The sequence below is a fragment of the Populus euphratica genome, unplaced genomic scaffold, assembly GCF_000495115.2.
Source record: "Populus euphratica unplaced genomic scaffold, PopEup_1.0 scaffold97.1, whole genome shotgun sequence".
Classification (NCBI taxonomy): Eukaryota; Viridiplantae; Streptophyta; class Magnoliopsida; order Malpighiales; family Salicaceae; genus Populus; species Populus euphratica.
In genome coordinates this window covers 310,126-324,584 of record NW_011499981.1, presented here as the reverse complement: position 1 = coordinate 324,584, position 14,459 = coordinate 310,126, and the positions used below count along the sequence as shown (strand labels likewise).

Below are 14,459 nucleotides of genomic sequence, written 5' to 3'. Positions count from 1 at the left end.
TGAATCAGGAATCCAAATCAACATGAACAGGTTATTAACGAACCTTCCTTAAACAATGCATGAACTATTAACAACTTGTGGCCCAAACACTAACCATCTTTTTAAATGTCGAATCATATACATGGTTGAGCTTTGGCCATTACTACCTAGCCTTGAATCTTCACAGTTCTTTTCTGTTTCTATGTACACAATAAACAAGGAAATCTAAACACCAAATGCAATGTGCAATGATGATAAATTATACTAGCATGGTTGAAGGAGCAGAGGGGACGACATTTTGTTAATTTCTACCTTAGATCCACGTCCACTAGTTCTGGATTCCCCCTTTCAGTCTGGTTGTTAACAAGTTCCATGCCAAGCTGCCCTTTGTCTCCGGCACCAAATGCAAAAAGTTTCCCTGATTCAGTGAGAGCAAAGGTGTGAGCATTCCAGTATACGGAGTTGGTTAGGCTGATCTGCACCACTCGCTCCTTCACCTCCTTCAACGATGTTACTAGCTCTGGGCTTAAGACATTAGTATGCCTATTTCCCTGTAGAAAAAAAAATTATAAGTTGAAGGACCACATTCATGCACGCATCAATATTCAAAGATAGCATTTTAGAATCATGGCCATATTAAGACAAGACAACAATCAAATTACTTAAAGAGATTCTAAAATCAATCAACACAACATGAAGCTTTGCCAGTTTGTCGTGTCGCAATCACCTTTTCAGTAAACATTATATATCAGTGGTTACATACCAACCATAAGGTTAATCATTCAATATCTTGCTAAATATGGTTAATTTCCACATGGCAGTGGCACACAAATCGTTAATATCAGGAAATTAAACAGCTGGTAGTTAGCATGTCAGAGAAACAGTTGTAAAATTGAAAGGAAAGCAAGAATATCCCCAGCAAATAAGGGGACCACCAATTAATGCTAAGATGGAAAAAAAAAATGATGTAATTAGGTAAAGACTGCATAAAGTAGTCAGCAATTAACAACTTACATCATCGATCTTAAATTACACTTCATGCAACGAAATTATGCTATGGAGGTGTAAAGAAAGGGCTGAGTGTGTTCAAGATTTGTTCCATGAGACCAGGAAATTAGGCAAACTTCTTTCTTTCCACATTAATGAAACAAAATCTATCTATATATAAACATAGCATTAAACAGAAGAGGGCCAGACCTGTCCATCATCATCAGCATTATGACCTAGACTAGCAGATTCACCACAACCAAATGAGTATACATCACCATCATCAGATACCACGAAGGTTGTGTAATCCCCTGTAGCAACATGAACAGCTTTGACCTTGCTCAATGCATCAACCACCTTAGGAACCGATTCACACTCTTCATTTCCATGGCCCAAGCACCCATAGCGGCCCCAACCCCATGTACAAACCCGTCCATCCCTTCCTACCACGGCAGCATGCCATGCACCAGCAGCAACCACCATTGGCTGAAGGTTCAAAAGCTGAAACTGTTCTATCAATCGTGGGTACTTCTCATCAGTTCTTGATCCATGTCCAAGCTTCCCACCCAAGCCACATCCAACAGAGTATACTGACCTGATATACATCCAAAATATAGCACAAAGATTAGAGACTACTAAGCTGTTGTAGCCAATTCAATAGCAGTCATGACCATACAGTTGGACGAGACATGATAGAATTAAATCAAGGATTTTGAAATATTAAATTGTCAATAACAGTTACTTCTTAAACAGACCTTTATACTTATCCTTGGTTAAAGAGTAAGTTCCTAAGAAAATTTTTAGTATTTTCTTTTGCAATGTTGTCTCATGGAAAACACAAGGAGCAACTCACATGCCACTAGGTTGACAGGCCAGAGCAAGAAGGTAACAGTATCCAGCAGCAATTTGAACCACTGGTATGTTCTCAAGTGCCCCCAACAAAGGATGGGGTACAACATCATTTGGCTCGGTCTGATGACCAAGTTTGCCATCATTGCCCCAAGAAAACGTATAAACCCTTCCTTCTCTGGACAATACAGCGGTGAAGAAATTTCCTATCGCAGCTTGCACCACAAATATGTTTTTCAAGGACTCAACCAGCTGTGGAGTTGTGACAGTTTTAGTTCCTTGAACTCCATACTCAGCTTCACCAAAGGAGTCCTTTCCAAAGGCATAAACCTCCCCAGCATCACTAATCAGCATTGTCCTGCCAGGCCCAGCAGCTGCTTGGATAATTCGAATGCCTTGCAGGGATCTGCAACACAGTGAAGATCCATTAAATTTCTATAGCACAGAAATCACCCTTTCCATTTTCCTCAACTAACAACACATACCTGATTTGCTGAGGTCGCCATTCCTCTTCAGTGGTGCCATGCCCAAGTTGTCCTGAGCTATTAGAGCCAAAGGAGTAAACTACTCCATTCGATGTCACAGCAATACTGTGACCAGGTCCTGCAATTGCCTGGGATTTCTCCCTCCTGCAACATGCTTCTCCAGCCAGCAAAAATCTCAGGACCAGTTTCCATGAGCCCCCACACCTTTGTTTCAGATCTTGGCGTTCTTCAGGTGTCATTGGCTTAAATATGGCTCTTTTTTGACACATATCAAGAGCAGCAAGCTCTGACATGGATAATTCATAGTCGGGGGCAAAGCTTGCTGGCTGCCTAAAGAAGGAACATGTTGCCTGCAATATGTACATTGGAAATCAAATCAGCAGCACCATCAATTCTACGAAATAAAAAAAAAAAAGCTTCACAGTCACAAGTTAAGGAAAAATATCACTTGCCTCTAGTTTTGCAAGATCTTGAGGATCCAAGTTACATGTGGTGAGAACATGGAGGACAATTGATGGATTGGCAGCTAGGGGGAATTCTCCAGGAATCGAGTCCCCAAAGCAATGACGCTGATTTCGTTGATACGTTGAGACAGGAACAGCAACAATGGCTGTAACAGGCTGATCAGTGATGTTATGGTATTGTATAGTAGGGGTTCCACTCGTTGTGGAATCCATGGCCATTGCCAAATGATCGCAGTGCACAAACTTGGCAAAGTAGAGGAATTAAATAGCTGGATAAAAACAGACAAACAGATGCCAAGATCACCACATTGTTATCCAACATAGCAATAAAGACTTAAACTTCAGTGTTTCATACTACATTTACACAGTGAGAGAATCTCATCCAAGATGTATTTACCTAAAATTATAAATCAATCAGCAAACTTCAATTCTCAAACCCACAAAATAAAACACATGCAAATGAACTCTCCTCCAAAGCTAACATAAACCACCCATCCAAACCAGCTGGCATCATCATTGATGCAGCATGTTTTGATCGAACCAACAGTAGCAACTACTAGTAAATCAATCATCTTTACATTCCAACTAAAAAAAAAGTCTCCAAGTTTCAAAAGGCAATTTTTTTTCCTTTTCCTTAAAAGCGGTGGCTCCCTGGGATGATCAGGTGCAGAAAACTGTATAAATTTTCAATTTTGGTCCTTCATCGTCAACACCATCATCATCACCATGATGCATGAAATACACACTAATCATTCACGATAAAGGCTTTACCAAGGAGTAAGAGTTACTTGCATGCTTAACTTTACCATTTCAAATGGATTTTCCCTATGATCTATACAAAAAAAACACCATAAAGTTCAAGAATTTATCAAAGAACCCATACCAAAATCTCAAAGTCTCAGTCTTCCTGCTTCTCCGACCTAATATCCTCTGTTTCTGCGATCCTTTATTTGTTTTCTTTAATTTCTCAGCCCACAAGTCAACAAATGGTAAAAGAAAAGCCCCCATAAAATTTTCCAAGAAATCCCATCTTTTCTCCTGTTTTCCCTGATCTGATTAGACAATTACCAGTGAACCAAACCAGCAAGAAAAAACAAGTTTGTTTCAAGAGTGAAAGCTCTGCTTTGAATTGATCAAAGAACAAAGCAGAGAAAATCCCAAAAGGAGATCAATGGATGAAAAATCTGAAGAAAATATGAGGGATGATGATCAAAGATTAGATATATATATAGAGAGAGAGGGAGAGGGAGAGGGAGAAACAAATGGAAATCGATTAGGAGAGAAAGATGTGCAGTGGATGATGATAGAGAGGGTGAGATCACATGAAAACTCTATATATCCTCCATAAAATTCCGGGTAATTTATATTTTCACACATATCTATGCATCCATGCTACACTTCCATCCCTATACTTTCAACTTGTCAATATCATCCTATATTTATTTTCTGAAAGTTTCCATTTTACCCTTTAATTCCTGTAGTTTTTCTACAGTGCATTTGAGCTGAGTTTGAAATTCCTTTTTAAATTACATTTCAATTGGAAAATCATCAAATTTGATAACCTTAATTATATATAAATAGTGTGAATGTGGTTATAGTTTTTTTTTTAATTAAGAAAATAACTTTTACATTAATATATCAAATATAAAAATTAAATGATACCCAACCTCCATTTCAACCACAATTCCAAATAAAATTCAGCCATATTATTTAAAAAAATTATGTGTTTTTAAAATCTGAAATTATCAGCCTATAAATAACTAATAACAAGGATTTAAAAAAATGAATAAAATTGAAAACCCATAGCGTGAAAAACGAAGAATATTCTTTGAATCATGCTAGCATTTGGTGGGCAAATTGGTTTCCCCAAGACACCTTCATGGCTAGCAGAGTTACCAAGTAAAAGTCATCCAACACGCAACAGTGCCTCCGAGCTTCCGTTCGTAACAAGTCATCACTGAAGAATTATAGGCAAAGTCACTGCAGGCTGTTGGGTTCTCTTTCTTACTTTGGACTGCTCTTGTAATTCTCAATGTTTGTGGACTATTAGGCATGTGATTTTCATAAAAACTTTGGTATATAAATAATTCGAGTGACTTGACATCGCCAGTTCCACCTTTGAGCCGTGAAAAAAATAGCTGTAAAGTTAAATAAAAAAATAAATCATACTCAGTGCTCATCCTATAACCCCTGGACCTGTATAATAACGTGGTGGGATATAGTCAAAATTGCATTATTTTTAATAATATTTGGTTAATTAGGATATCTCACTGTCTTACATGAGTTACGTTGAAAATTCTCTCATAAAACTTTGGGTATAAAAAAATTATAATTTATAGTTTTCTTTAAAAATATTTTTTACAAATCACAGTCATTATTAAATATAAAAAAAGATTAATTTCTTGATTAAAAGAATATAATATTGTTGTTTATTATAGTAAGGGTTATTTTTTAAAATATATTTTATTTAAAAATATATAAAAATAATATTTTTTATTTTTAAAATCAATTCATCCAAACAATATAAATATAAAAATGAAAGCATTCATCACTTCTTTTGAATTTGCTTTTGATTCTTTTGAACTTGCTTTTTTTTTATTATTATTATTTATATGAGGTATTCAGGTCAGTTTGCGTACACCACGACTAATTCTCACAACTCACTGAATACCCTACAAATTTAGTAGGTATGTAAGGCACCATGGGGTGATAAGTATACATACCAAAATTCGAACCCAAGTATAATAAAAAAAAAAAAAACTTTTTTCACCGCTGAGCCAAACACTGAACTTGCTTTTGCTTAGTCATGTTGTGTCCTGTTCTTCAACACCTCCTGTTCATGGGGTATCTGCCAGTAGACGGCACCTCATGCACAGTGACAAAAGGTATTGGAGGTGTGGACAAATGAAAAAAGAAAAAAGAAAAAAAACACTAGACACCATAGCTCTAACCCTGTCCCGGGTCGCCAACCCGAAACAAAAATATTCTTTTAACTAGCTTGAAATAATCTCAATTCAAATTAAATTTCGAGTCAGCAAGTTACTGGATGGACAGATTTGTACTCTTATTTCATGACAAGTCCAAGCACATAAAGATCAGTTGTAGTAATTGAAACAGCCATCTGAAAATGGGGAAAACCCTAGATTTTCTTGAGCGAGACTGGAAATATGATGGCTAAAATCTTACAGTAAAAGCAAACATGATAGCCAGGATCCATTTGGGCAGGTGTTTTACTGTAAGAATCAATGAACCATGCTGCATGTCTTTATGGCCCGAAAAATGGTCGATGGTTTTGTTTGCCACGTTGAAGACAGGTATACTTCAAAGTTTACAGACAGGCCTCGCATGATTGCACACCTGGGCGGGGAGTCATGCTCGAGAAGACAAGACTTTTACAGCAGAGGAAGCTTACTGGTTTTGGTCGCCCGGACAGAAAATGTTACAGGTGAAGTGTGCACTGATCTTGGGTTTTCCATGATTGTTAATTATGGAAACTTTAACTTATTTATCATAGTCATAAAATTCAGAACAGCTCATCGGATCTACCAGGTCACTGTGACTCGTTTGATTACTAACCAACCTGGTTAAACACACAGTTCTTAATCTCTTAGCTTTTTTTTTTTATTATTATTAAAACATGATTTTATTTTTATTTTTATTAGAATCAACTCTTTCACACATGCCTTGCTCCAGGAAAAAGAACATAAATAAAGCATCTTCTTAATGTTTCTAGTTTGCTTGTGAGTTGCAACTTTTTAATGTTTCTAGTTTGCTTGTGATCTGAATTTGTTGGGTTGCAGCTGAGAGTGTTTCTGAATTGGATTGCAGAATAAAAAATATATATATTTTTAAATTTATTTTTAACATGATCTAAAAATATTACAAAAAATTAATTTAAAATAAAAAAATTATTTTTTTTATTTAAAGTTTCAACTTCAACACTAAATAAACACTAAAATAAATGTCGTGTGATGCTATTATCTTGCTTTTTTTTTTCATCTACAAACAGAGAAATAGATGGAGAGATGATGAAACGGAAGAAAAAAAAAACGTTAGGATACAAAATAATTATATATTAATTTATTCCAAATTGTATTTCTTTTCCTCATTTCCCAAGCTTTTCTTCATTTCCTTGCAAAACAAACACTATTTGATCTTGTAAGTTATAGTACCAGGCCATCAAAACTTTTTTCTTTCTTTTCAACCTACCTGAATTTTCCTTGTTTCCTTCCAAAACCTCCAATTATATAATCTGTGCGAGCCTTCAACTTTTATGATTATCCTTTTAATCCTAATCTTGAATTATGCCATCATGCCATCGGATGCAGGCTTCTTAGCACACTGGAAGGGAAAAGATAAAACGATCACAGAAAAGGCATAGCATCTTCGCAAGACAAGAAAGGGTGTTGGAAAACCTTTATCTTCAAGTCACGATTGCTTTTCAAATACATATAAGATCAGGGAAATTCTGTACTTGAATGACAGGATACGAGCAAAACAAGATAATTTACTCATGAACTTGCACAAAAATTGTTGAAATTAATTCAACTTGCAGACATCGATGAACTTCTGAACTGCATTGTGGTATTGTGTTCCCTGTGATATTAACAAGCACGTCATCCAAGTTAGCAAAATCTAGATACATATATCTCTGCATGCGCAAATTATAGTAACAATAAAATCATAAGATAGAGACGACTGGAAACTGAAATAACCAAACGGGAGAGTATAATGTGTCAAGTTGCATGCATGCATGCTTGGCATAATATATAAAACAAATCACAGGACAGGTTTTTCTGCCCAGCAATGACCATGAATCTGTTTCAGTCAATAATAGTCATCAGTATAGAAACTACACATTTGTTAATGGAACATTAATACTGTAGTGATTCCTCAGAGGAAGTATGGTATGCAAAAGTCAACCTATTGAACAAGAGCATGCAACTGCAAGCACTTTATTGGTTGCTAAAGTGAACATACTGCTATCTCATTAGTACATATAACACTCAGCTCCTAAAAGGTCCAGTGAGTCCCTACCCTCAATGTTTTCACAAGGATGTTTGAATTGTATCAATCCTGTATTGGTACAACTCAATGGTCTCATGAGCACCTTGTCCCATTTCATTCTCTGCACGGTACTTCAAGCTATGATCACTATATCTAATATCTAATGCTAATTGCCACCTTAGATGCTCAATGCATTCATGTTACTTCTGTGAATTGTAAGGTGAAGCTGCACAGAAAACTTTCAAATGGCTTCGTGGGAATAGAGGACTAGTATCATTTTGCATATTACAAATTTACTAGACAATACCAGCTTCCTCCTTCAAAGATTGTTCAACTATTTAAGGTTTGATCCTTTGAAAGTGGTGAAACCATTTTTGGAAGATAATTAAAACAAGCGGGAGTGAACTGAGTTACTAAGCACTACCTCCCAGTAAAGTTGATTGCATTCCATGCACTGCCAGAACTCTAAATTTTTGTTAAACAAGCAATCGGGAATTCTTTGGAAACCCTTTGCAGCTTCAACTGCCTCTTCTGTTGTCAGCGGCTTTTGAATGAACCTCCCATTGCATTTCGTGCACCTTGACATCAACTGATCCTCATTAATTTGTAATTGGAAAGTTTCAATTACCTGCAAACTTCTTCAATTTTAGCCTCTACAATCATGTTTCATTACTCTCAATTAACAAAAAATAAACTGCATGTATTCATCCTCTGCCTTTACAACAGCACAACATTGCCTAGATTGTCATGGACATATTGACAACACATACCAAAAAGGAAGACCATTGATGTCTGGTTGTATTATAATATGCAAAAAGAGACTCAGTATGGTGAGAAGAACCTTAAGCACAAATGAAGACAATGGTGCTAGTCCGTGAAAGACTTTAACGCAAAATCAACCATTAGGCAATTCACAAGAAATGACCTTTTCCCTGTTTCTTGTACTTAAAATTGTGGTGCTAAATGCAAAGCAAATTTGTTTTTCACTAGAGTTGCACACACTTGTATGTTTGCATGTACTATGTACCTCAAGTAGTTGTTCATTTTTAAGAAGATTCTTCACCCTGTAGATTTGATTCTTTATCAAATATTGGTGTCTCAATAGCTTAGCATCTCGTGTCAAAAGCACTCTCTGTTCCCTGTATGCTTGATCCAATAACTCCCTGAATACAACGAACAACGAAGTGAATAGCTTTCACTTCTCATGGCCAAAAGATATTCAAAGACATAATAAATAACTACAAACAATCATGTGCACCCTTCTAAATACCTGGATTCTGGTTTTTTTGAACTTGGGATTGCTGCATCCACACCCACACACCGTAAATGTTTTGCCAAGCCTTCAATCTGTGCAAATACTTTATTTAGCATCCTGTTTATTATGAACAAAAGAGTGTGAATATTATTACATCTAGCGGAAATACAGACTTCTCTTTCCTAGAATGGTTATAGGATAATGCATTTATTTCTTATTTTTAGTTGATATAATTTTAAATTGAGCCCTATCTCAAATTGCCCCGTCCTTGTCAGGAAAGGCTGCCACCTAAAGGTGTGGACTGCAGACCATTGCAAGCACAGGAAACTGAAATGTAATTAAACCATTTTTATTGGAATTTCGCCTTGTTTTGGAAGCTTAAATTTTATAGTGGAAGAAATAGAAAAAAAAAAAAAAACAGGAAAAAAAACAGAAATGCTTTTACCATCACGTCACATAGGAACTTAGGGCATCCATCACCACCCAAGGACAAGTCCCATGGTGGAGGGCCTTGCCAGTCACCAGTATTGTCCAGCTGCTTTTCTCTGGTAACTGCAACGAGTGAAGAGTGTTTTTTCACTTTCTTTCTGGCAGCTTTTGGTTTTCTGTCAGATTTTCTCAACAGAATTTTCTCACCATATTTTCTCACTATCTTCAGGAGAGATTCATTCATAGGCATGGTATTTCTGGATGATGTCCTGGAAACTGCCACATCCACCTCAGCTATTCTTTGGCAGTGTTCTGAAGAAACAGTAGCTTGGAAGATATGGGAAGCTTCAAAATATTTGATCCTAATAATTTTATCATCAATATCATGCTTCTCAAGAATTTCTTTCAACCCAAGATTTACACCAGAAGAATGCAGTTCCACCATGTCGTCAGAAGAATTGCCTGCAGTACAAGTAAGACTTTAACAACCAGTTCAAACAATGTCATAGGCCTCATATACATCAGAGGAAGAGAGATCAAACCATCAACAATCTCTCTAAATTTGTAAATACACCTGCTCTGTTAACAGGAAAATCCCATGTTTTAATCATCTTTGACTAAGACCATGCACTCAAAAGTACAAGAGAAGTCTGAGCTATGTTTTGCAGCACATCATCCACATGTTTGCAAACATTGCTTATGGTATCTGAATAACTTGCTTCAACATGTGTTTTTGCTCAATTGGGCCAATACAACTTAATGGAGTTCTAGGGAAGGCTTACATGTTATCCAGTGTGCATTAAAACATTATTTCAAACAAGTATGCTCTGAAGTACCAGTCAACAAGCTGGAGAACAAATCATACTAAATTTATCCTAAACTATGAATTCAGTAAGTCATACAAATTGTAAGTATGAACCTTTCAACCACCACGAACCTTTTTTGACAATGTTGTCCTGGAAGACATTAAATATTTTGAGCAAGCAGTGTGCATCAGTAGCTGCATATGTTTTTTGCTCTTCTGTAAGAGGACGATGTGACCAATCACTACATTGAAGTTCCTAAAGAAGACATGGATTTTACAAATTAACAACTCAGTTATAAATTACAGTAATTAAAATCCAACCCCACAAGAACTATGGAATCCAACAAGTCAACTCCTCAATCCTCCAGAATGCATTAGGAAAATTGGAAGAAGCATATCATTTGATTAAGTTAATTATAGATGTAGCATCCATGCCTAAAAAGAAAGTCAGACATTTATAGTTGTGCGCTATTAGAACACCACAAAAAATCTAGAGATTCCAAGTAGCACAAGAAAGCAGCAAGTTACATGTCTATTTAGAAAATCTATATCCCGCGATTTATACACCTGTAATCATTTTATTGAAATTGAAATCAATCTAAACCAGCTTAGATATAGCTGTAATGGTTTGGTCCTCGTAGAGCAGTGCAACTTTAGATTAGAAAGGCATTCATTCCAAGTCCATAGTTATCATAAACCAGTGCAATAATTGTTCATCTCATGCATTATGCAAGGGTAAATTTATAAACTATGAGCTGGTACAGATTTTAAGCAGAAATAGACTACTAAAAATTTGATGCTAAAACTAATAAAAGCAATGCAAATTTATAACATTGCAAAAAAAAATATCAACAGGTTAAAAATTAACTGGTTTGACCAAAGAGAAAAGTAGTTTTGTCTTCACAATTAATGCAGAATAAAGCTGAATCATCAAGATTTTTAATAACCCGGTTACAGCAAATCAAAGCCATTTCATTCACCATACTTCTATACAGACTGTGCTTGTTTACCATATATACTTGGCTAATTAGGTGGAAGTTTGAGAATAAGCATCGAGAATAGATATTATATATAGAACAAACAAATCTCAAAGATTTCCATAACATAAAATAAACAGGCATTCTAATAACAGCGCATTTCCAGTACAGGATAACATAGGAGCCATAAATCTCAAATTAAGTCATTCAGAGTTTCAAACAAAAACTTGCGCATTGATCACCATACCTTTGAAAGAGAAATTCCCAGTACTTCTTTGCAGATAGTTGCTAAACTCTTGGTTTCCTTCGGTCCCTTCCTTCCCTGTTGCTTATGTTGCATCTGATAGTATATGCTAGTGATGTCCAGATACGGCTCCACCTATTCAGCCAGTGTTCAACAATTGATAAAAATTTTACAAAGTCCAATCAATCCTCTTTAATCAACGACCACAAATTTCCTCAATCTCCCATAACATCCTAGATTATGCTGAACGAAATGAAATTAAAAAACCAATAACCATCTTCTGATTCGATTCCTTTCTAACACAAGGATTAACACCAAATTCACATCATTATCCAGTAAATCATCTAATCAATATTGCACTTACTGTATGTCAAGACAATAGCCTATTGTTATTTCCTATTCATAATGATAAATTAAGATTAAAGAAATTGCACTTTAAGCTCTAAGCTATTCCAGATAGATAGATGACAAACAAAATAGAGGATAATATCAAACTAGACATAAACTGTACTTAAAAGGTGAAGGTGTGGTTCTTTTCTCCGAAACCAAACAACCATGATAGAAAAATTCAGTAATTACCTCATACAAACAAAAACAATACTTAAAAACAATAAAAATAAGGTTATTTTCTTGGAAATCAAACAGAACATAATAGGAAAACCGAGTCTTTACCTTATCAAAACCAGGATCGCAACCTTGTAAGCAAAATGTTGAGGACAAGTACACCAAATCCTGCTTAAATTTAAAACCCAATTTCAGAACATCAGGAGAGACAAAAGTCTCTCTCAACAATTCCCATGTTGAGGGTAAAGGGACTGAGTGCAGGTCAAGCAGGAAAGTTTCTGACTCGTCCGAGTCATGACCGAGTTGACAAGCGAGTTGGAGGAGTGACACAGTTGGGAAGGTGGGCTGGTGGGTTTGGCCTCGAATTGGCTTCCACTCGGCGTCCAGACCGATGATTGAGGAGCGAGTCAGGGACTGAGTCAGCCGAGTGAACTCGGGAGACTCAGTTGAGTTGACCAGGTGGATTTGGAGGGGCTTTTCGCTTGGGAGATCCATGATGAAAACGAGTGGTAGAACTAGAGAAGGTGTAGGCTCTTCGCTCCATTTATAAAATAAAAGCTTTGGGCTTTGACCCTTCATATATGTATTTTTTATATTTTTTTTATAAACTATAATCTTTTCATTACTTTTCCTTTTTTTTGTCTTCTTTTAGAAACCTTCCCTGGTCATCTTAATGAATGTTCAGTAATTTTATTTTTAAATGAAAAAAATCTCAATTAACGTAGAAACTGGTCTAAAATCTCAATTAATGTTCAGTAATTATATATATATATATATATTAAGGGTTAGGAGAATCAATTTTAGACCAGTTAGAGCTTCTCTTTGTTCTTGCTATGGTGTTACCTCATCTTCTCATAGTGATTTCTTCATGAAATTGCAAGTTAGAAAAGAAGTGATGAGAAAAAAAAAAAAGGAAAAGGAAAAGGAAAGAAAGACCAATAAAGAGAATATTAATGATAGTCAAGCAACCTTGTTAATTATATATTTTCATTATAGAAAACAAGATTACATAAATATAATTATAGTTTATTTATAAAAAAATAAAAAATATCACGACATCAATGTAACTATAATCATATCTTGTTATAAAATTTAAAATTATATCATGTTAAAAAAATTAATTTAAAAATTTAAGTTATTAAATAAAATATATTATCACAATAGTTAATGATCCCATGTCTCATACCGAGTTTAAGTCCTTACATCTCCTCACTAGTTTCTTCTACAATTTGGTGTTTGTGGTTCTCGGGTTGCTAGAACAGCAACCTTCTCCCTTCAAATCAAAGATCAAAGTCCTTCAAAGTGCAATACAGGGGAAAGTCATTAGAAGTACCTGATGATTTGAAGACTTATTTACTTGGTGATGATCTTCATGGAGAAACCATACGTGTGGAAGGCAGGATTTATGCAGAAACCATGTTTTCCACAATTTACTTTTCCTTTTAATTTCCTGTGTATCTTGTTCATGTTCTATTGATTATATATATATACACAATACCCATCTGAAACCTTGTTGTCTAATGGCTGATCACCTCTTATCTCCCTGTAGGTGGAAGCCTGGTGTTTGAGCTCGCCATCATTTCCAGGAGTAAATTCTCGCACATAAGTTACTGCACGCAGCTATCTTAACATTTTCTTTTGTATACCACTGTTGTTGCAGCAAAGGCGTTTACATTTTGTAAGTTTTCTGACTCGGCGTAAGAGGCAAAAGCATAGAGATCTAGCTTTAGCTTCCTAATCCCACTGCCCAGAAGGACCTGAGGAGCTGTGTGAGAATCTGTTCTGGTCTCTTGTCTATGGAGGTACTGAGCAAGTTGAGAATCTGGGAAACATGCAATCCAAATATTATCTTACATGTTGTCTTTCATATCTCCTGTGGCTGCTTCTTTTCGCTTGATCTTGATTGGATCTGTGATGTTCATGCTAGGGGGAGGAATCTGACAACGTAGCGTGAAACACATGCATGTTCAAAAGATCATAGGCTACAACGTTAGCTTGAAACTGAAATACCTGCATCAATATAGACACCGTGTTATTGCGAGCAAAAATTTAATTGAATCTTAAATTGTGTGTAATTTGAGCATGTTGACTAATATTATTATTCCTGTGCAATTTTTTGGATGGTGTATTTCATGTATTCTCCAGCTTAAACTTGAATTTATAAAACTCGTCAAGCAAGTCAACTCCATAACCGGGGAAACAAATATATTGACTGGTATTTTATTTTTTAAAATTTATTTTTAATATATATTAATACATTAAAATAATTTAAAATACTAATTTTTTAAAAAAATTCAATTTTAAATAAATTATATTTTGATCACAAACCAAAAACATATTAAATCAAAGATACAGCAATAAAAATTTCGTACTTATTTATATTGGATCCAAACCGGGGAGACAAACGGAGGCCA

At 35.6% G+C, this 14,459-nt stretch overlaps 2 protein-coding genes across 3 annotated transcripts; both read right to left on the bottom strand.

Annotated features, from left to right (window-relative positions):
• Positions 1-4,055, bottom strand: LOC105139780 (ultraviolet-B receptor UVR8-like). The gene is made up of 6 exons (XM_011046382.1): positions 3,648-4,055; positions 2,753-3,033; positions 2,301-2,650; positions 1,820-2,221; positions 1,177-1,561; positions 1-530 (listed from the first exon to the last, which is right to left on the bottom strand). Exons 2-6 carry the CDS (start codon positions 2,981-2,983, stop codon positions 288-290), a joined length of 1,611 nt encoding a protein of 536 aa, XP_011044684.1. The 5' UTR covers positions 2,984-3,033; positions 3,648-4,055; the 3' UTR covers positions 1-287.
• A 3,075-nt stretch (positions 4,056-7,130) lies between these two features.
• Positions 7,131-12,582, bottom strand: LOC105139779 (3'-5' exonuclease domain-containing protein). 2 transcript variants are annotated; one of them, XM_011046380.1, is made up of 8 exons: positions 12,154-12,582; positions 11,485-11,616; positions 10,393-10,516; positions 9,472-9,917; positions 9,042-9,118; positions 8,799-8,934; positions 8,196-8,399; positions 7,131-7,360 (listed from the first exon to the last, which is right to left on the bottom strand). In XM_011046380.1, the coding sequence occupies exons 1-8, from the start codon at positions 12,538-12,540 to the stop codon at positions 7,304-7,306; spliced, it is 1,563 nt and encodes a 520-aa protein (XP_011044682.1). In that variant the 5' UTR covers positions 12,541-12,582; the 3' UTR covers positions 7,131-7,303. The 2 variants fall into 2 exon arrangements, 1 of the variants encoding a protein (XP_011044682.1); XR_845041.1 differs by lacking the exon at positions 7,131-7,360 and adding an exon at positions 8,613-8,730 and having other exon boundaries at positions 8,308-8,399.
• Between the last annotated feature and the right edge of the window lie 1,877 nt (positions 12,583-14,459).